The sequence below is a fragment of the Doryrhamphus excisus genome, linkage group LG11, assembly GCF_037039965.1.
Source record: "Doryrhamphus excisus strain RoL-2023G ecotype Guam linkage group LG11, RoL_Dexc_Guam_v1.1, whole genome shotgun sequence".
In the NCBI taxonomy this organism is placed as follows: Eukaryota; Metazoa; Chordata; class Actinopteri; order Syngnathiformes; family Syngnathidae; genus Doryrhamphus; species Doryrhamphus excisus.
Genome location: NC_136367.1, coordinates 20,641,475 through 20,662,832, shown reverse-complemented (window position 1 = coordinate 20,662,832; position 21,358 = coordinate 20,641,475). Strand labels below are relative to the sequence as shown.

At 43.1% G+C, this 21,358-nt stretch overlaps 1 protein-coding gene across 5 annotated transcripts in view; it reads right to left on the bottom strand.

The window, feature by feature from the left end:
• frmd4ba (FERM domain containing 4Ba) overlaps positions 1-21,358 on the bottom strand; it is a 34,180-nt gene that overhangs the window by 2,545 nt on the left and 10,277 nt on the right. The window contains exons 1-22 of one of the 5 annotated variants that reach the window (XM_078794415.1): positions 18,333-19,047; positions 17,201-17,266; positions 16,997-17,091; positions 16,808-16,900; positions 16,413-16,497; positions 15,767-15,823; positions 15,351-15,373; positions 10,560-10,643; positions 10,052-10,117; positions 9,391-9,448; positions 8,877-8,963; positions 5,617-5,693; positions 5,130-5,268; positions 4,300-4,441; positions 4,087-4,220; positions 3,881-3,997; positions 3,526-3,751; positions 3,377-3,433; positions 3,166-3,295; positions 1,899-2,063; positions 283-1,043; positions 71-197 (exon numbers count right to left, since the gene is read on the bottom strand). In XM_078794415.1, the coding sequence (XP_078650541.1) occupies positions 71-197; positions 283-1,043; positions 1,899-2,063; positions 3,166-3,295; positions 3,377-3,433; positions 3,526-3,751; positions 3,881-3,997; positions 4,087-4,220; positions 4,300-4,441; positions 5,130-5,268; positions 5,617-5,693; positions 8,877-8,963; positions 9,391-9,448; positions 10,052-10,117; positions 10,560-10,643; positions 15,351-15,373; positions 15,767-15,823; positions 16,413-16,497; positions 16,808-16,900; positions 16,997-17,091; positions 17,201-17,266; positions 18,333-18,482 (2,939 nt within the window). In that variant the 5' untranslated portion in view covers positions 18,483-19,047. Of the gene's footprint in view, positions 1-70; positions 198-282; positions 1,044-1,898; positions 2,064-3,165; positions 3,296-3,376; positions 3,434-3,525; positions 3,752-3,880; positions 3,998-4,086; positions 4,221-4,299; positions 4,442-5,129; positions 5,269-5,616; positions 5,694-8,876; positions 8,964-9,390; positions 9,449-10,051; positions 10,118-10,559; positions 10,644-11,756; positions 11,801-15,350; positions 15,374-15,766; positions 15,824-15,919; positions 16,004-16,412; positions 16,498-16,807; positions 16,901-16,996; positions 17,092-17,200; positions 17,267-18,332; positions 19,048-21,358 lie in introns of those variants that run through there. The other 4 variants (XM_058052508.2, XM_078794416.1, XM_078794418.1 and 1 more) reach the window with 4 other exon arrangements.

Here is a 21,358-nt window from a genome sequence, read left to right as displayed (position 1 = left end):
GCTCTCAGATTAAGGAGGATCAGGGAGCGGCTGACGCGATGAGGAAGCCAAGCCAAGCGTGACTTCTTACCTGCTGTGGGCGGAGTGGCTGAAAGGCGCCGTCTTGTACGTGTAGGTCTGTGGCGTCTGCACGGGCAGGTCGCAATCCAGTATGCTGCGAGCGCTTATGTGGCCGTGCCAGTTCCCAGTGGAGGAGACTGGGGACAACAATGGAGAATGTTAGGTTAGCTAGCTACTTGCACGTCGGCGCAGGATTAAGCGATCGCCCCGAGACTGTCTAACCTGAAGAGTAGGAGAGGTTTCTGTTGTTGTGGCTGAGGGGGGCAGGAACGGTCTGGTAGCTGACGCTCAGCTGAGACCCTCGGTCATAGTCGTAGCCGTACGCCGCCTGCTTGTACGCGGTGTTGCGATGGTACCAGCCTCTCAGGTGCTCGGCCACGACGGCCTTCTGAAAGTTTCTCGACATGGGTTCTTCGCTCCGGAGGCCCGGGCGGTTCCGGGGTGGCCTCAGTGTCGCGTACAGGTTCTGAGACGCGCCATCCATCTCGTCACTGCTGTAGCGAGGGTGCGCGTCGTGGGCGCGATACGCTGCGTGGGCGGGCTGGTAGGATTGATTGACACTGTAGTGTCCTTCCGTCTCGCTGCCGTACATATACACTCCGTTGGAGTAAGGCTCTGGCTCCGCATGGCTGGGATATCCCGTGACGTAGTAGGCAGTCGTGGTGGGTCGGGTCCGGGGCTGGTAGGCGTAACAGTGGGTCTCTGGCTGAGCCAGGTTGGGCATGCTGCCCGTGTTGGCGTACGCGTCCTTCCTGTGGCGGCCTCGCACTCTACGCCTGTGGTTGTGGTGACCAGGGACGGCGTACTCCACGCTGGATTGGCTGGTGTAGGAGGAGCCGTCATCGAGTACCTCAGTGCTGTTGCTGCGTCGGGTTGGGGAAAACCTGAATGTGGGCACGGGCGGTTGGGTCTCCGGTAGAAACTGAGACTGGGACTCCAGACTCCCGCTGCGCTGGCGAAAATGCTGCGGAGGATCCTCCGATCTAACAAGGACAAAAAAAAAAGAACAAATCCACGTTTACAATCTTTTTCATTTCACTGAGATTTGCCTGTGCACACATTATTAGCCCAGACATGAAAAGAGAATACAAGCATGTTTTACTGCTAATAACGCAGTGGAGCTTGGGTTACGCCTCCACAGCGCTCCTTCCGATCCGACGGCCCCCAGCTCGATGTGGGCCTCAACAGTACACAGTGCAACAATGCAGCGACTGTTTAGTTTAAAAACACAAGATAGGATGGGTCCAATAAGGCTTTTATTGTGCTGCAAACATGGCGTTGGCTTAATAACAACATGACAGAGACACGCCAGTGAAAACCTGTCAGCTCAAACTGCAGGGGAAGAGGAAGTCGTACCACAGCAACGCCATCAGCTTTCAATATGAACCTCAGCTTCCATGTGGTAGAGCTCTACAGTTGCTCACTTTAACTCTTCCGTCTAACTAAACGGCAGCAGCAGGTACAATAGACATGACACTAGCCCGCCTCACTTTGTGATGGGCCTCCCTTAAAGCCCCCCCCCTAAAGTAAGGTCTGCCTTTACATTACAATACTATTGTACGGGAATACAATCCTGTTTCTCACCATCTTTGTCATTTCTAGCTGAAATGCACCATAAGGACTCGTCTATTTATGTCCATCCCATCAATGTAAACATACTACTGTACTCCTCATCATCAGGTGTCTTGGACACGAAAACCACGTAGAGTCCTAATCATTGATATACAATAATAAATTAACCCAGTTTAAAAGGTTCCTTGAAATGCCGGAGAAGGGGCTAAGGAAGCGGATACACGACTAAAAAGTCATACTGTCAAGAATATATAAACATGACGTACTTGAGCTGGGTGCTGCTGTAAGCGTTGCGGGTGAGCAGCGGGGTAGGGGGCATACTGCGTGCGTCACATGGTTGTCTGCTCGCTGATTTGTATGGACTGTTGTGGCTCAATAAGGCATCATGGTGACCGTGGTGGAGGGGTTCCTGGATGTGGCCGTAGTTTATCCTGGAACACAGATAAGAGTCAGATTTTAGTTCAGAGCCTCCTGTCTAGGTACGTATAGACTTCCCTGCCTCTTTTCACGCTGAAAAACAAAACCATTGTACTGAATATAGCATTTAGGTCAGCGTGCATCTCGACTGCTTATAATGAGTTGACATCAAAGGCCACAGCAACGGAGCTATTAGATCTTGGGTACAATGCCACTTTAATGTTCCCCTCATTCTCCCTGCTCACCGATTGTTGGTTGCTTCTTCACAGGCACTGACATGTTGTTTTTTTTCCCCTTCTATTTTTAAAACTGGTGCATTTGGGCTGATAAGGGGGGGATCTTTTCGAAGGAGGGAGGAGGCGGCTGGTAGGAATGCAGCTCTGGAGCTACATTACAGGCCTGTACTAGCTCCACTCAACTCACACAAACACAAACAGCAGTCAAAGCACACACAAAAAAACATGTTTGGTAGATCCATGCTTTTGGTGGTGGTGGGGGGGGGGGGGGGTTACCATCCAAGACCACCAGCAAATGGTGAAAAACCACAAGTAACAAGACGCCCATAAAAATGTCTCTGTTCCCTTTCCCCCTCCAAACTCGCTAACTTGATGCTGCATGTTCTCCTGCAATTTTGGATCAACATTTGCAATAAAAGTGACTCTTGTAATTATTAGATGCAGCTCCAGAACCCTCTCCTGTCTCTCTTCAAGTAATGAATAATAATAGAAGATGTGAGATGATCGATGAAAGGAAAGTGCATTCAAGGACCGCCAAATATTGTGTGAAATTTCAATGCTTGACAAAAAACATCAGTAAGGCATAAAGACAACATTTTTGGACTTCTTAGCTTTTTTTTTTTTTTTTTTTACTATTTTTCGAGGGGTGGGGTGCACTCTATTTTTCTACTCAACCTTCTGAAGTATTTTATATTTAAGGCGACTGTTTACGACGGTTACTGCGGAAACCGAGGCACGCAAGGCATAGCAATTAAATATCGCAGACAAGAACGAAAGTTGCATTCACAGACATCGGGTCACTCCAATTTTGGGTTGCGACCCACCAGCCTGAGAAGCGCTGCTGCTGAGCGCCGGTCACATGACCAATTATATACCCTACCGGCTGTCTGCGTGTTGGTCGGAAGCTCGTCTCTCTTTGCTGTAGTGAATCCGGAGAGTCTCCGCATGGTGGGATCTTGGCGAGTACTGGACTGACGTTGACCGCTGTCTCTGGGAAGCGAGCTCGTCATCTGGGATGAAAAAGGGGCCACATGAGCCTGATGTAGTCGTGTATGCAACTAAACGCCGTGTGAACACACCGTGGGTCTTACCTTCATCCAGCGTGAAGCTGTCCGATAGAGAGCTGAGGTCTGATGGATTGATATCATCTGGGAACAGAAATTAACTCGTCAAATTCTTTAATGTTATCAAAAAGAAGACTGAAGGTGACCCTGCCGTTCATGTGGATCAGTTATGCTACCTAAGATCACCGAGGCTCTTTGGGTGGGTTGTTTTCCTTTGGTGATCCTGTAGTCATTGATCTCCCTCTCGATCTCCTCCAGCTTCCTCATCGCATCCAAGCAGTTGTTTCTCCTTTTCCTCTTCACCGTCTTGGATAGATCGCCCTCGTTGGTTAACTTCATGGCTGCTTCCACAATCTTCTGCTGCAGGGCGAATCTGCTTTCCAGATTCCTTAAATGTGGATCCTGAAGAGTCACGACAGGGTCAGTAAAAGTTTGTTAAGGGAGCGGTTCTTCGTCACATGTGTACAGAAAACTTTTAAGCCTCCAAAGGTTCAAACACAAACAACAAAGAGGCAGGCGTATTGTTCTAACCTCATTATAGGGGAAAAGGTCATCAAGCTTGAACGCTGTCCCAACACGTCGCCGTACTGGAGGGGCTTTTTCGCCCGTGGCCAAGGGATATTCTTTAGGTAAGGCGCCTGTAAGTTCCTGGAAATGACAGCAAACAAACAAACACTCGGCTCAACATTCAGATGATTTACAGAAATGATTTTTCAACGAGTGGTGAGGTGGCTAACCGCTTCTCGCATGCAGATCTTCTTCAGCTCTTCAAGTTTTTGAGCAAGTGTGTCTTGAAGGTTTTTCTCTTTCTTTTTCAGCTCGGCGATCTTCTCTTTCTTCTGCTCCTCGCCGATGTCAGAGTCAGCAGAACCTGGAAGAAGATGGTGCAATGGTCTTACGACGTGAGCGGGTGGAGACCTGAGGCCAGTAAAGGTGACGCCGACGCTTACCCGCCGAGATGAGGCTTCCACTGCTCGCCATGATGAGCTGATCTTTGCTTTGGAGGCCGTTAAGTTTCGTGATCCGTTGGGAAGAAATCTCTGTGAGATCCATGGCAATGTCTCCTGAACTCCTTGTTGTCGTCATATTTGACTACCCGGGAGGAAAAGAGGTACAGGATATTGAAAAGGCCCGCCAGGAGGAAATGGGAGTCAGAAAAAAAAAAGGAGGCCATGAAGTATTTTATTGTAATAAATGTACGCAGATAGCGGCTGTTCTATTTGCATTTGAAATCAACTGCTGTCTCATCTATCAGACGAGGCTCTCGATTCCTGGGTAAACACTGACGCCATCTTGCTTTGCGACTCGAACCCCGTTCTCTGATCTATTTCCCCAGCATGAGGCGGCATCACACACCACTCATGTTGTTTAACAGCATGGAAGGCCATCAAATGTGCTCCATAAAACAAGCACATAAGAATTGATCTATGCTTAAACTTTGGGGGATTTAAACAGCATCTTAAACAGGAAGTAGCTACCTTGTTCTCATTATCTTTGCCTGGGTGGTTTCAAAGCGCTTTTGTCCATTCCAAGCCTTACGCCGCACATTTTATGTAGACTTTCCCTTTGAATGAGCACATTTCACCACACCGCTAATTCATCAGCAATTCCACTGCTTTACCGTTCAGCTTGAGAACGAAAACACTCAGCACAGTAAACAGCTCTTGTGCATCATCCAGTCTACCTCTAGCTGGCAGCCTACCTTCATCACCACCGAGGCGACAACATCCAAATATCCTCTATTACTAAATAGGACAGAAGGTACGAAGCAAATACTCACTCTGCTTTGCTTCCTGTCCAGGTAGAACTGGTGCTGACTGATGGCCATCGCCCAGATAGTTTTAATCAGAGAATGGCTGGCATACCAGGAGTGAATGACAAGACCAGTCTGACCAAAAGTTCGCTTGCTCACGGTTCGACTGTAGGAGATAAAAAAAAAAGAAGAGTCAAACCAGAAACTGCCTGAGCAAGCACAAGAACAAAACATCAATGAGAGAATTGAGGATTCCAATGTGCATACAGTACATCACAGCATAACATAGCAATCCCTAAACACTGTGCAACTATGTCTTTGATTGGCTCGCTTGGTTTGGATTGACTAGTTTGACAGACAGGTTTCAGCCATTAAGACTTTAGCAGGCACTCGCTGCAGACGCCCTTCCCAGTGTGCAAGGTGTAAGATAAAGACCTCCATTGCAACAACTACAGTCTTGAGCACAACAACAAAAAAGGGAAAAAAAGTGTTAGCATATACTGTATCAACTAACCAGTGGGGGTCGTTGACTTCCACTGCAAATTTCTTCTCTCGGAAATACAAATTCTCCAACTGCTTCCACTGGAACAACTGCAGACAGACAGCGGAGCGTTAGGACGTATTTCAGCAAACACAAGTATTTCATACATCCAGGGCAACAGTCGACGCCAAAAGAGGGGCAACGTGGCTCGTCTTCGTGACTTTCTCTTTGTGGTGAGAATCCGCTGAACCTGCACTGATAAATAATCCAGTAGCGGAGGCTGGGAAAGACCTGGCCCAGCCAGAAAATCAAGTGGTGTTGCTCGAAGAGCAATTGGAATATATATAGGCCATTTTAGACATGTGATGCCAAGTGCATGATGCAGAATTGGTGCAGAGTAGCTTCTCCTTTTCCTTCTTCTGAAGAAGAGCGCTAGAATAGAAACAGCAGCATTTCTCTTTCAGGCTGACACATCTGCTCCTCAGAAACTGGACTCACCAAACTGTTGACTCGGGTCACGGCCCAGGGAGCAACTACTGGATCTCCCTTTTTAGAAGACGTTCCTTCAAAGTGTTTTATTTTACTCATCACCGCATGACTAACATATCATACGTGACTTATGTCAGGTTTATGCAATTTGTGTGAATGTACCACTTATTTTTAATTTATAAAACAGAACACAAAGTTTAGAAGTTTGAGATTAAAATGCATACGAGTTAGTAGGTGGGACTGATAAAGGCTTACCTCGACGGTTATGTTTCAGCTATCCCTGATCTGTTGAATCTGACTTTGAGCTTCCCACAGGACTTGAGCTTCCTTGAACAATGCTCCCTTGTCTATTCTCAGCACGCCAGATAGGTGTTGCAAGAGTTTCAGCTGAACTGAGCTTGAGCTGCGAGCCACACCCCTTTAACCACCCCCGTCCTCTGACATCACAGACACCTCACGCTTTGTACCGCTCGGAGCCGCTCTCTCTCCCTCTCTCTCTCTCTCTCTCCTTCTCCCACTCATGCACGGCTCTTCCGCATTAGTCAGACCAGAAGAACAGGTTGTGTACACATTTGTGATAAAATCCCATTTGAAAAAAAAAACATGCTCAAATACAATCTGCTACACTTCTTAACTCCAAAATAAGCAGGGAGTTCCTTCTAATTCCAACCTGGTCTACATTATTACTAATAATTATTTACTCAGTCGATTAATCGCTTTGGTCCGCAACATACCACACAGAAAAGAGGCAAAAATGTCAAAGTCTGCTTTCATGGATCATACCTATATTGACATTTGAGCCAACGTGTGCATTTTTAAATAAAACCAATTAATCAAATACCAAATCAGTTGTAGATTAATCAGATTAGTTGTTTCAGCTCTCTACTCTACACGGAACATTTTTTACTGAAAACCTCTCCCAGAACGTGGGTGTGTTGTTCAATCTCCCTGTACTCTCCAGGGAAAACATGCAAGGAATCTGTTACTTTGGACTAATCATTAATAGGCCGAGACTTTGAGGTACAGGAGCAGTCTGTCAGGCTACACGGTCCGGGAAAATGTAGATGAAAATGAGAGTTGATGGACAACTAAAAAAATACACAACAGGGAGGTTGCCTATTAATAAAACGAGGGAAACCAACCAGGGAGCATTCAGGGAGCCTATCACTTAGCATCCTTAGCACTGTATCATCAGATAACAATGGTAAATAAAAACACTTTCATTGAGTGAGAGAAACTTCACGCCTGTGTGCTAGCACATCGATGAAACTACAGAGGGAACTCCAGCGACTGCCAAGTATGTCAGTGATGTGACACACCTCAAACTTTGCAAAGGCAAGTAGTTTTCTTCAAGGAAGAGGAAAATCGACAGAGGCGACGCTTAACCTCTCCAAAAGTTTGACACAGCTTCAAAACGAAGCAACCTATCATGCGATATCTGCTTACAGATATTTATCCTGCAAGTCTGATGTACGTTGTATGATGTATGTATGTTGCCGTGTGTATCATTACGCAATGTGCTCACATTCAAGACAGTAATGGTACGGCATGATTCATTTGCTTCAGACATGCTTAATGAGTTACACGTCACCTGGTTATGTTCGCCAACATCAACAATCCACGCATCGCTGGAGCTGCAAGCAACCATGACCGTCTGCCCCACCCCTTAAGGGTCACGTCATACACTCTTTTGTTGTCAACTCAGTACATTTCCATGTGACACAATTAACAGTAAGTAATGTACGTGACAAGTGACAGGTAAATGTACCTGTTCAGTTTTTATTTTCCATTCATTTTAGCTAGTTTTCCATGCTAAGTGGTTCCGATTTATTTTACATTTAATTTCCGCTCAGTCGGATTCAATTTTTAATCCGTCAAATATTTTCATGGTTTCAGGAACAGGAACCTACCGCGAGTCAGTGTCAACCCAAACCCCTAAAACCACCCACCCAGATGGCTCGGAGCCAACGTAAGCCACAGAGGCCGGTTGCTTCCTATAGAACATCACTGCCACACAAATAAGTGATAGCTCTTGGCAACCAGTGTAACAACAGAACCTGCTCAGCCAACAGGTTCCTGCCAAATAGTGGCTATAAAAGGCCTTCACACCCAAGTGAGGATAAGGACGATGTTCACATGTACAAAACGTATATTTTCCGACGTCTGCGGTCAACAAAAGCAACACCTACACATGCAATTGTGTAAACATCGATGCAGTCAACATATTCAATGGCATTAATGCACGGCTTGGCCAACCGTGCACAATGCATTCTGATGCTGCTGCAATATGGTGACACACTGAACCAGATTCACATGTATGTGGAACGGATGCCAAACTGCGTGGATGTTTGTTGGTGAACCTCACTCCCTGACACTCCCTGAGTCATGTTAGCAGTCTGGCCATTTAGCTCGACTCTCTTTCAGTGGACCTTGGTCAAGCTGAACTGCCGAATATTTACAACAATCTGTATCACTTTTTGGAACTACCATTTTTCCTTATTTACCTATAGCCTTGAATCCAAAGCGCCGAACCTGATAACATCTTTCCCATCCAGCCTTTGCTTTCGTGTGACTGGCATGGGAACCAGGATCTTCATGACATTTATTTACATGTTGGCTGGATCATTAACTGTGTCACGGCTAAACCTGGCAGTATCCCCAGCAAAGGCGTATTTAACTGTTAAAAGGCTTCCTGGTATGTATTAGAAATGGCATTGCAACACAACACACCATTTGTTCAGCACATACGCTTGAAGGGTTGAAGTAAAAAAAAAAAAAAAAGTGGTACACAATACGACACGCACCTTTCTTGGTTTCAGCTTGTCCTGTAAGTCGTACTGGCCAATGCCTTTGTAGCTGACACCCAGCCACCAGGGTATTCCCTGCTTGTCCTGGAAGAACGCACAGAAGGCCAGTGGCTCCGTTAGTGGGGGTACATCCTCATCAAATCACCCATCCGTGCATGTTTGGTCACGGGTAACTCGGGCCTATCCCAGCTGACTTTGGCAGGGTACACCCTGGACTGGTCACCAGTGAATCACAGGACTCATACGGTACAAACAAACAACTACTCACTGGACAGTCATTCACAGCGGAAGACAATTTAGTCGCCTCGCTGCTACAGGAAATGAAAAGTCCTAAGTTGTGTTCACACCAGTTGCAACATGAACATGATATTATGTTGTAGTCGTGCTTGAATGCAAGTGGCCACAGTGTGTTACACAGATACAATGAACAAATGTATACTTGCAGTATTTACAATAACTGAACTACCATTACAGAACAACCACACTGTATTGAATGCATATCTGATATTACCTTTACTGGATAATAATGAACACCATACGTTGGCAGGGACTCCACCAGGGCCAGGTACCTAGAGGATGAGGAACAGCGTATAAGACATATAGCCACGTCACCACTGACAACCTGCAGCCGACAGACGAGCGTTAAACTGCAGTCATTGAGAAGCCACGGCCATTTACAACATCAAGCCAATCAATTTGTTCCACAGCCCCGGCAGACAAGTCCATCGGTCAATCCAAGGTCATAGTACATCAGTGCAGTAATGACTCAGGGTTGTACTAACCGAAAACCCTGTGAAAACAACAACTACAGGTTCCCTTGGTTTTTTATGGCTGGTTGTTAACAGCATAACGTCTAATTCATCTCGGCTCAGACCCCTCCGTGTGGAGCCTGGAGCGTGGGGTCGCTCCGGGTATTCCGGTTTCCTCCCCTGTCATCTTAACCGGGGATGAAAAATTGCGTGAATGCGGGTGTGAATGGTTGTTTTGCTCTCCAGTATGTGCCCTGCGATTAACTGGCAACCAGTCCAGGGTAGGGTTGGCCGTTGTTTCAATTTGAGAGACTCGTCACGTTTCACTCTGTCACGTTTCTGGCCTGGTGACAGCGACTGCTTATTAGAACTGCAGACACAATGCGGAAACACGTTTGTGCTTGGAAATCATAGATGACTTACTTCACAATGGCTTGTCCTCTGGTCAGACCCTTCAGTTTCTTGTAATGCTCAATCACTTCGTCTTCACTGTAATGGTACAAAATCACACAAAATACTGTGTATAAAATCATAGAGTATTGAGAAGTGGCAATACCTGCAATGTTTTGTTTGATTTTTCTTTTTTACATCTCTTCCATCCAAGTGCAAAGCAACCCGCGATGTTCCCGGCTACATTTTCTTTGGGAGAGGAAGAGGAATCCAGAATTCTTATTTTGTTTTGCAACAGCCACACACTGCGGCCCATATGCTCTTACACTCGAGTACTGCATGTGAACAACTGAATTTACTGGCCTCACAAACGTCTCCCATAGTTTTACGGTCCATGTAATACCAGTATACTTTGAGGTACAAATGCATAAAAATACTCACTTAGCATTAGGTCTACCTCTGTAGACATATGGCTTTTGGGGGATTGGGGACCTTGTGCATTATGTGGCTTTAGGAGACCACAAGTGCTTAGATAACTTACCAGTAACTCAGAGACGGGTGCTTTCTGAGAACTTGGGTGGGCAGAACTGGGATCTGCTTCAGATGTGATCTGGCGGTTTCAGTGCTATAGAAAAAAAACAAAAAACAATGAAAACATTCATAACGATACAGTAATCAGGTTAATTGGTTCGACTGTGATAAGTGAATTTCCACAAATTAGGATTCCTTATTTATGAATGTATTATTTTTGTGGTTAGAGCATAGCAAACCTGTTTACGATCTTCTAAATATACTTTTTAACATTATTGGAGCTCTCTGAACTAAAACATCTGTAGTCCCATTTGCACTCCTATTACCCAATGTAGTAAAGATAATAAAAGCAAATAAATGATTTAAGACGTAAATAAGATTCAGCCGCACAAGACGAGTGGTTAACATGTTGGCCACACAGTCGGGAGATCCGGAATCTCCGCTTGGGCATCTCCGTGTGGAGTTTGTATGTTCTTCCCATGCGTGAGTGGGGAGAAAATATATTATATATATATTATATTTCACATTTAGTTCATTTTATGCTTGAAAATGCTCAATTTAGGCCAAAAAGTATGTAACATGAGCTTAAATATGCATATGTTTTAACTAATAATAGACCATATTCAACCACAAAACAGCATGATCCATTAATGAATATATTCTTGAAAAAAACGTGATCAAGTGAAGCCGTGAAAGTGAAACCACAAAGTGACGGTACTCTGAAGAAGGAACCAAGATACTCATAAACCCTTTCTATCTTAGGGTAGAGACACTTCTGATGATGAGAGACATGTTATTAGAGTAATTACCAGCTGTGCGTGCTACACATGAAACCCAATTCCCTTTCTTGGTCAGGCTTGTTGTGAAAGCCAAGTTTGGCCACATTTGTTCTTGCAAGTGTATTCAATTCGTGTTGGGGGTTCGATAGTAATAGCAATTATTAAGAACTTTTTGACATTCTAAGGAACGTGCTCTCACTGTTTTTCATCTTCAGTACAAAGACGAGCAAGCGCTGTGTGCCAAGAGTAAACTTGAACTCCACTGATGTCTTGCCAAACTGAATATACCAAAGCACGCTGAGGGCCTTTAAGTCATAAAGAACATTGAGAGACCTTAGGAAGACATAATAAATCCACTGACCAAAGCCACTTCAAAACAGACAAGATGCTTCAGAAAACTGTGTGAAAACAGCAGCGTATTGATTTACCTTGACTGAGTGGTTAAAGATTGAACCATGAGAGATTTCACCCACAGTCTCTGTCATCAAATGTCAGCGGCTTCAGGTCTCACACGGACCGGTCGTGTTATCCGCACAGACAAACGGTGGTGTGCCGCTAGGTCTGACATCGTGTCCGAGGTAGCACACGCCGCCCTCAACAAAAAGAGAGCTGGCTTGGCAGGCCAGTCCGCTGGGGACCTAAACAAAAGCTATTCAAAACTCTTGGCAGACTCTACTGCCTTTATTGAAAGGTTATGTCGAAGTCCACGGACTGTCCAAAAGCAGTCACTCGGCAGACTATTTGAAAATGAAACCAACTAATCCTATAACATGAAAAATAAAGGGATTAGGTTTTGAGACCAATAGCCATTTGACCTTAAATTGACTTCTATAATTGCCAGTTAAAGTCTTCTTTAAAAAAAAAATAATAGAATTGAACAGCGACTGCCCGTGTATGACAGATCTATAATGATTGGGTTATATGTGAAGTAGCTTACTAATCAAAAACAAAGGGGGTAGCTTTGGTAGCTTTGAGCGAGGGCAGCTCCCTGTTGCTACCTCTCCCAGGTTGACTGGGTTTTGCTGCCACGGCACTATGCTGCGTGTTTGATGGCATACATTTTACGAGGAGCTGGGGCCTGGCGTTGTCGGTGTGATCTACTCCGCAGCCACACTGCCCCGTCAGCAATCTGGAATTCATTACTACGTCTGTTATCTCCCCGCAGCCTGGAGCGTGGGGCCAATTCCTACACCCCGGCACGGCCCGGCCCAGAGCAGCCTGCCCAGCATGCTGGAGATAATACTCCTGCGTCAGCTCTTCTAAACAACTCAGATGTGGTGACTGTGGAGGAGGCACAATGAGGGAACATTTTCTGTGAATGAACCAATAACAGGCAACACAAGTACAATTAAGCATGGTCGCAACAATAGCTTTTTGTCCACACCGGTGTGAACACTAAGCATTTTTTACTTTTTTTTTTTTTTTTACATTTGTTCCGTGCCAGAGCACTGAACCACATGTGTGAACACAAGCTTGGCAAGTCAGCAAACACCAGAAGATGAGTTATGATGCTAATTTTAAGATAATGGTGAACAATGGAGCAGTGTCATCTATGGTAATCTATTTCACTGCTATCGTCCATAATTTTTCACATTAATTAACACTTCTTTTCTCTGCGTTAAAGTGTAAATATTCAGGCTGTCAAATGATTGAAAACTGTAATCAAATGAATCACAGTTTTCAAATGAATGAATCTTGCTTAAACAAAATGAAGAAACCACTATGCAAGGAAAAAGCAGAAAGAAACAAACAAAACTTGAACTCACATGATTTCTGCAATTTCCAAGCATCGTTAAATGTAGCAAATGGCTGACAACAAACATAACTATGGCACAAACACATGCCCTATGCTAGCATAGCGTACATAGTCAAAGCAGGAAGAAGGCGGCATATAATGCTTGCACTACATTCTGGGCAGCTGGGGGCTCGCTGCATAGATAGCCAAGCGGCGTAATTCCCCCCATTTTGAGATTTACAAACATTAGTCCTACATTTATTTTTTAAGATATTAAAATTCCTTGACCATGAAAACATAATATGGAAGGGTTTGAATGACAAAGAATGCTAACAATTGGAACATGCTAACATTAGCATGCTAACACCTAGCATGATAACACTAAGTGTCTACTTAAGTTCATATTCATGAAAATCACAAACAAATTCTATTATGCTGATGTTAGCGTGCTACCAAAGCTAACATGCTAACACCTAGCATAATAGTGTCGACCTATGAAAACGACTGGAAAATGCTACAATGCTAACGTAATGTTAGCCTGCTAACACCTAGCACAACAATGGTAAGTGATACTTTATAAATACCCATGAGAATAGAAAATAATGCCGTAATGCTAACACGCTAATGTTGGCATGTCAACACCTAGCATGATAGTGTAATATACCAGGAAGGCCAAATGCACGCTGGCGCTGATTTCCAGACTGTCTGAACTGCGCTTTGTAAGCTACTTACAGCTGCAAAACAAAACAATCAAGGCACTTACGAATGAATACTTACATAACTAAAAGCCGACTATGTTGTGTTGCAATCTTAACAGCATTGTGTAGTGTATCGTGTATCCATGCAAATGTAGCAAAAGGAATTCAAACACAATAAACCTGATAGCGCATTAATTCCACAGTCAGTAGGGGGTTGGCTCACGGTGCTCCAACTTGACTCAAGTCTACTATTGGACAGTTGACCGGGCTCATCCCTATTAAGGCAGCTGACTGTCAGAAGAGGAGGACTCCAGCTAATCTCACTGCGGCAGGGACCTTTGTCGATACAGTGTAGAGGAGGCACATTTATACTTGAGGCTTTATGAGGGGATTTACTGAGCCTCTTCACGAAAAGGAGCAGAAACAAAGGAGATCACTGACAGGGAAGCGAAATACTGCCGCATGACTGTGGGGGGATGCACCGGTGAAAAGCTTCATTTGCTAACTCTTTTACTTTTGTGGGAAGGCCAGAGTACAGCCTGTCCCCAAACACCAATGTTCATAATTAAAAATATGATCCAAAATGGTAATAATCAACACATACGGTATCGGATTTTGAATAATGAAGCCGTTATTGTGCACAAACACATGGTGCCAAGTTTGACGTAAGAGGACAAAGACAAGGGTTGGACAAGAGGTCAAAGTGCATTTTCAACATTTGGCATTGGAGTGTGCATTCAGACATGCTTAATTTCTTAGAGCGCAACTATACTTGTTGGCAGGACGGCCGGGGGCCGTCATTTCGGCAAGACACTTGTTCTGCCACTGAGCCACACACTCATGCTGAGCGGTGTTTACTGGCCGCAGCCAATCAAGGCCCTTCATTGCGGTGCCAGGCAAAATAAAACAACATACCTTATCAGCAGGACAAGCCTCTGAGGCCCACTAAGCTTATCTCCACCGGTGGACAGATTATGGAGGCGCAGTCTCCAAGAAGAATCGCACACAAACAGTCCAATGGATGTCCGAACAGAGTCACCATTTTCCAAATCTTACAACAATTCTGCCTTCATACACAAGTTTCAGATTCACGTGGACGCCAAATCGAGAATCATTAACAAAGGGAAGACAGCCAGCAATAAATACAAATCCGATCCGGGCTGGTTGAACATTATCTACAGTAAATATATGCCGTCATACTCAAACAAAGAAACATTTCCTGCTCTTGGAGGACGACTGAGCACAAGCTCAGCTACAAAATATAAATGTAATATATTGTCTGATGTCACATTGTTGATATACAGCACCTCCAAACCCTAACGCCATTCATCATGGACACAGTTGTTGCAGGAACAAAGAACATATCAGATAGGCTATGGATGCTATACAGTACATGACACAATACTATTAAAATACAGTCAATGAGAACACTAACCCAACACTAGATTGTTGCAAGTATGCCAATACAAGTGTAAAAGGATGCAATGGATTATGGGCAGACTGTGGTTGTATTACATGGAGTGCAATTACCATTATTATGAAATGTTGCAGAGGTTACCAATTGTCATAAATATACAAAATGCTCTTACCATGTGTAATCTCCGTTGGCCTCCTAAAAAAGAGATGAATATTAAAGTGAGTTACTGCATTGTAACAAAACTGTCTGACTGACTTGTGCCAAGTAGTACTGCATTGCTTTATAGATTTTATTTATAGTAAACTATGCTACAGTAACCACATTTGGCTTGAAGTGTGCAATTCTTAAAGAGATGCAGTACTGTATATTATTTGTAAACATTTCTATTCATTTTTGTGTATTTATACGTACAAGACATACTTTTTTTTCCAGGTTTATGGTAGATATTCCGATTCATTGCAGTGTACTTAGCACAAAAGAGTCCTGTATTAGTTCCCTACACTAGTTCAGCCTCAACAGAGAGCCGTTTGAAATGTCGTTAAGTTTTGAGTGACAACATTTAAGTGGAAAGCAGCGGGTCTTCCTTACCTGCAAAGCGAATGCAGCTAACTTGAAAACGTGTCCACTCTCCACTTCAATTGCCTCCTGTTATTATTGAGAAAAGAACACTAAGTTGTGATTAATCACAAGATGTTTTACACACGACAACGGAGTGCAGTTCGGCCAAACACTTGACCGTACCTCTGTCCTCCCGTTACGGACTGAACCACTACAAAGGGGGCAACGCTGTTCTAAAAAAACGATTTGAAGGGCAAGCACGAAAGAATGAGTTTACTTCAACTCAATACCGTGATGGTCATTAATAACGTCAACTATTCTGGGGACCTAAAACGTCTAAAATTTAAATCCAGCAGTAGAACTGGGCGTTCTTCTTAAAGTGGTACGGTCCGAGCAGGTTCAACAGTCTCCCATGGCGACCAGTCTGCTATCCCCGCGAAAAAAAACTGTGGATTACAAAGTTTGACCGTTTGTTGCATTCACGTCCCGCTCGTTTTTTTCAATACTCCCTCCCCCAAGTTCAATAATACATCGTGGGAATATAATATTTTGTATGATTACAAAAACATTGGCACGATTACTGCACTCATTTACATTACAAAATATCATTTTTTTTACATTTCTCTTTTGAAAAATGAGGCAATATGCACATTTTCTATATACATAAAACACTTACGTTAAAAATCAATGATTTGGCGTTCAGGAAGAAAAGCTCCACAGTCGTGTTCTCTTTTAAAAAGGTGATCTTCTCGATGTAAAATCTGTGAGGAGGTTATGTGTTATTACATCAAGTTTGCAGAAAGTACATTCAGTCGTTCTTATTGAGAATACAGCCAAGTACATTAGTCATGAGTGCCACCTGCTGGTCTACGCATGTAGCTGCAATGCAATAGAACAGAATACACTACATATTTATTTTGTCATTGAAATTGCAGTGTCAGTAATAAATACACAGTAACAGAAAGATATTTATAATATATAAAGAAGCCTAAACAATATATCCATATCATCCACAGTCACGTTCACATATAAACAGCCAACTAAGTCTATTGAAGTACTAAGTCCACTCACCTCACATAGAATTTGAGTTCCAGTGTAGTTAAAGTCTTAGAGAAGTCATGATCAAGGACTTTTCGATCAAGATGGAGCCAGTTATTCTGACCTCTATGGAGAACAAAGAGAATATCTCATCAGTCCTTTATCGGGTGTAACTGAAAAAAGTGTTTTACTTTTGCAAAACTGTGCATTGTACTGACGTACGTGTCATCAATGAAGCAAAGTCCAAAATATTCCTTCTCCTTCAGGTTAAAATGGGATGCCACCAAGTCCAACAGGTCTCGGGATAAAAGCTTGGGCTGAAAGCACAGTTAAAAAGACCTTGAACTGGCCGTTTGAGTACCACAATGAAGAAATAAATAATGTTTTCATCTTCATAGCAATGCAAGATCATACGTGACGTCCCACCTGAACCTGCAGCTCCAGCTTTCTGCCGTCGAGTAGGTGTACCTGGCACTGACGTCCCTCAGTCATCTGCAGGAAGAAGGAAAACATGAGCCGTGACAACTTTTGCAACACGATGCCTTCATTGCAGAACGAGTCTCCACCTCGACCTGTGGCCATCGAACCAACACCATGCTTCCTGCAGCCTGCGGCAAAATGCTTCTTTCACTTTTGTGAGGATGAACAGTGATTCGCCACAGTGTCATGTTTGTCCTTTGTTGTCAGTGAATAGGTAAGCTGAGCCACTCGGCACAACTCCACACGGGAGCTTCACGCTGACAAATGAGACATCTTGGTTGGAGTTATATAATATAAGAGTGCTGCAAACTACGATGCGTAGGGATGCGGACCCAATCACAATAAGTGAACTTCGATTATTAATAATTGAAGATTTTTGTAGATAGAGCAAAGAAAACTTGTTTATATAGTTGATCATTTGTACTATTATTAGAGCCCTGTGGACATGAACAGAGCAAAGAAAACTTGTTTATATAGTTGATCATTTGTACTATTATTAGAGCCCTGTGGACATGAACTAACACCCCTATAGTAGGTAGCCTCCAATTCATTTTCTGCATTCCAAACTTAGGAAAGGGTTTGAGTCGGAACGAAGAAAAGGGACAACAAAGCCAAACACATACCACTTCCACACGGAATGGGAGGGGAACATCAGACATGCCATGGCTGACTTCATGTAGTGTGAGGGAAATCTAACATCAACTCTCAAAAATGGAACATTACTGACACCTAGTGGCCGGGATACCACATAACATCGGCTTTCAATATTATTTGACTAATAGTACGCCGTAATCAACCATGGAACAGCAATCATTTATTAATACATTTTTGGAAAAATGTGAAAAATGAATCGTGATATTTTCCAACAGTACGTGGCGAACAGTGTTCTTTTTTTGAAGTGTGTTGTGTGTTCTGACAATGTCTGCAGACTTTTAAGACTACTGGGAGTAAGAAAAAACATGCATCTTATCCTTATTTTACTCAGAACTTGCACAACATCAGCAGACATTGACTTGATGCTAATATCATCTTGACATGTATAGTATTTGTTAATACATCAGTCACGGAGCTGCCATACCTGGAAGCAACTGTCAATCCTAAACCAGGCTACGAGGAAGCGCCGACATGGCAAAAGCCACCTCCTCAAGGTCTGATGTGCCATGCTCCATATGAGCTGGCTGCCCGATGCCACCAGGTCCTCCATTCCACGAATCAAGCGTACAGCCATAACTCTCTGACCCTGATAGATTTCAACTCAGATGGCGACTGACACCTCACACAGACGGCCTGAAGACCCTCGGCGTCAGCGCCCCTCAGACAGCGGCAGCGTGACAAAAAGCACAAGGACACAATGTATGCTGTGTCTGCCTTGTTGCTATGATGTCACTGGGAGTCATCACTCAGGAGAGGGGGCATCAGGCGTGTTTGCCATGCACAATCACCAGGCTCCAATATCTTTAGGTCCGGATGTGTTTCAGCATGTTTATATTACTTCTAGTTTCAATTTGGGCAAGAGACATATTTGCTAACCATATTTTTTAATGTATTAATGAAATTCCAAATTCTTCTCTTAAGGTGTCTTGACTGGACTTCACTATAGATGTAGCACTTTCAGGTGCTGCCGTTTTGTGGGTCTTGTTGCCTTTACTGTCACCTTGCTCGGTGAAAACGTGTATTATTAGTACGGACTTTACTGATTTTCTCCACTTTTGTAGGCCTTTTCTTCCAAATCATTAAACTTTTATAGATTTTCTTTTGGTAACATTATGACTTTATTTCCATAATATTCTGATTTTTATTTTTATTTTTATTTTTATTTTTATTTTTATTTTTATTTTTATTTTTATTTTTATTTTTATTTTTATTTTTATTTTTATTTTTATTTTTATTTTTATTTTTATTTTTATTTTTATTTTTATTTTTTACCCGGTGAAAACATGTATTATTAGTACGGACTTTACTATTTTTCTCCATTTTTGTTGGCTTTTGTCTTCCAAATCGTTAAACTTTTATAGATTTTTGGTAACATTATGACTTTATTTCCATAATATTCTGACTTTATGACCATAATATAAACTTTTTCCAAAGCTAATTTTACAGAAATTATGTCATTTTGTTTTGTTTGTTATGATTAAAACCACCCACCATATTTTTTCTTTAATATTTCACCTCAATACAAACTGTCACCCGTACTAACTCATGGTGTGTGACAATGACAACGCCCCCCCTCCCCATTAAAAAACGTATTCTTGACCAAATTCCACTAAAATTGCAACATATTGCAATTGCAACACCTAAAAAGTTCCAAACTTTTGTTGAAAAGTTGCCACAAAAATGGACATTTAGGGTTGCAGATGTCATAAGACGCAGAATTTGACAAGATTTTAACATTAATTTTAAGAAAAGTACAATGAAGAAATAAGACTTCTTTACATTTGAACTCCGGAGACCTTGCGACACTCCTAACTGCAACGGCGTCAAAAAAGGCCTGCAAAATCCTCGTCGAACTGTGAAAGTGTTCAAGATAATTGGCGTTTCTGTCAGCGAGGGCGGTAGAAGCGACCTGGCGGAAAGTGAAACGCTGTTAAACATTTGGAAAGGCTTTGATGTAACAACTCAGGGCGGGCGGGGTAAGTACATGCAAGTCATTACCAGGTCTTCATGTGTAGCAGCTGTGATTAATAAACAAAGGTCACGGACACGCCGCACGCCTGACTCAAATAATCATGGCGGCTAACATGAAGGTAATGTTGCTGAAAAAAAATAAAGCGACGGGACGTTTCGCTGTGAGCGGCGACATGGAAACGATATCCAGTCGTTTGTTTGTGCGACCACATTCCCGGGAACACTTAAGTGTTGGCAGGAGATGGGATGCTGTTGTATTGAACGCTACATCACGGTGAAAGTCTGCCCAGGATCGCCCAGGACACGTTTGACATTTGGGATGTTTTTTCATGCACCGTTGATCTAAGTGAGCATATGAATTGTTTTCTCTGCAGTCCATTCCCGCTTCCATGTTTCCATGCCACATTATGCAAACGATAAACACAAATCAGTGCAAATTAGGATCAGTCATGCAGGTAAACGCTTCAGAATGTCCGCTTTATCACAGCGTGTGTAAAGCAGCTCCAATCAAACATGGCGGAAATTAACAATCGCAATGTATGAACATGCCGGCGCTAACGTTGAGCGCTTTAGGATTGATTTTAAGATCTTATTGTTTGTTTTTAAGGCGTTGAATGTGCTGGCCCCCAAATACATCTCGGACCTCATCCGAATTTACTCTCCAGTCATTGAGGTCCGAGGGCCAGCTCCGACTTGTGGTGCCCAAGACGAGACTCAAGACCAGGGGAGAACGAGCCTTTTTGTGTGGTTGGCCCCAAGCTATGGAACTCTCTCCCCTCCCAAGTAAAAAAGACCCCCAACATCGAAAGCTTTAAGTCTCGTCTTAAATTTTATTCTCTGGCTTTTAACTCGGAGTGAGTCGTATGGTCCTGTGTCTTTTAGTTCTTTCTTTTTATTTTAATTGGTTTTATTTTTTTGTATACTTTAATGTTTTGCTGCTTGTTTTTAACATTTTAATATATATTTTACTATTTTATTTCTTAAATGGTCTTTTAGATTTGGATTATTACTTTTTATTTTACTAGTCTGTGCAGCACTTTGGAAACACTATTTATAAAATGTGCTATTTAAATAAAAATAAAGTGGATTGGAAAATGGCAACTCCCTGTCTCCCATCACACCTAGATGGGACCATCTCGTCACGTCAATGAATCAAGCTCAGAACTCCCACTTATTCTGCGGGTGAGTTATATTTCACCTGCACTTAACATTTGCTTTTAGCCCTGTCGTGTTATTTTATATTTGATGTATTTGATGCATTGCCCGTCCATGAAAAAAAGAGCCAAATCACACCGGTCCGTGGTGCAAAAAAGGTTGGGGACCCCTGTTCTAAAATATTTCCACACCTATTGTGTTCCCCATATACCATATACATATCCATATATATGTATATATTGTTTTTAAACTTTTATAGATTTTCTTTTGGTAACATTATGACTTTATTTCCATAATATTCTGACTTTATGACCATAATATAAA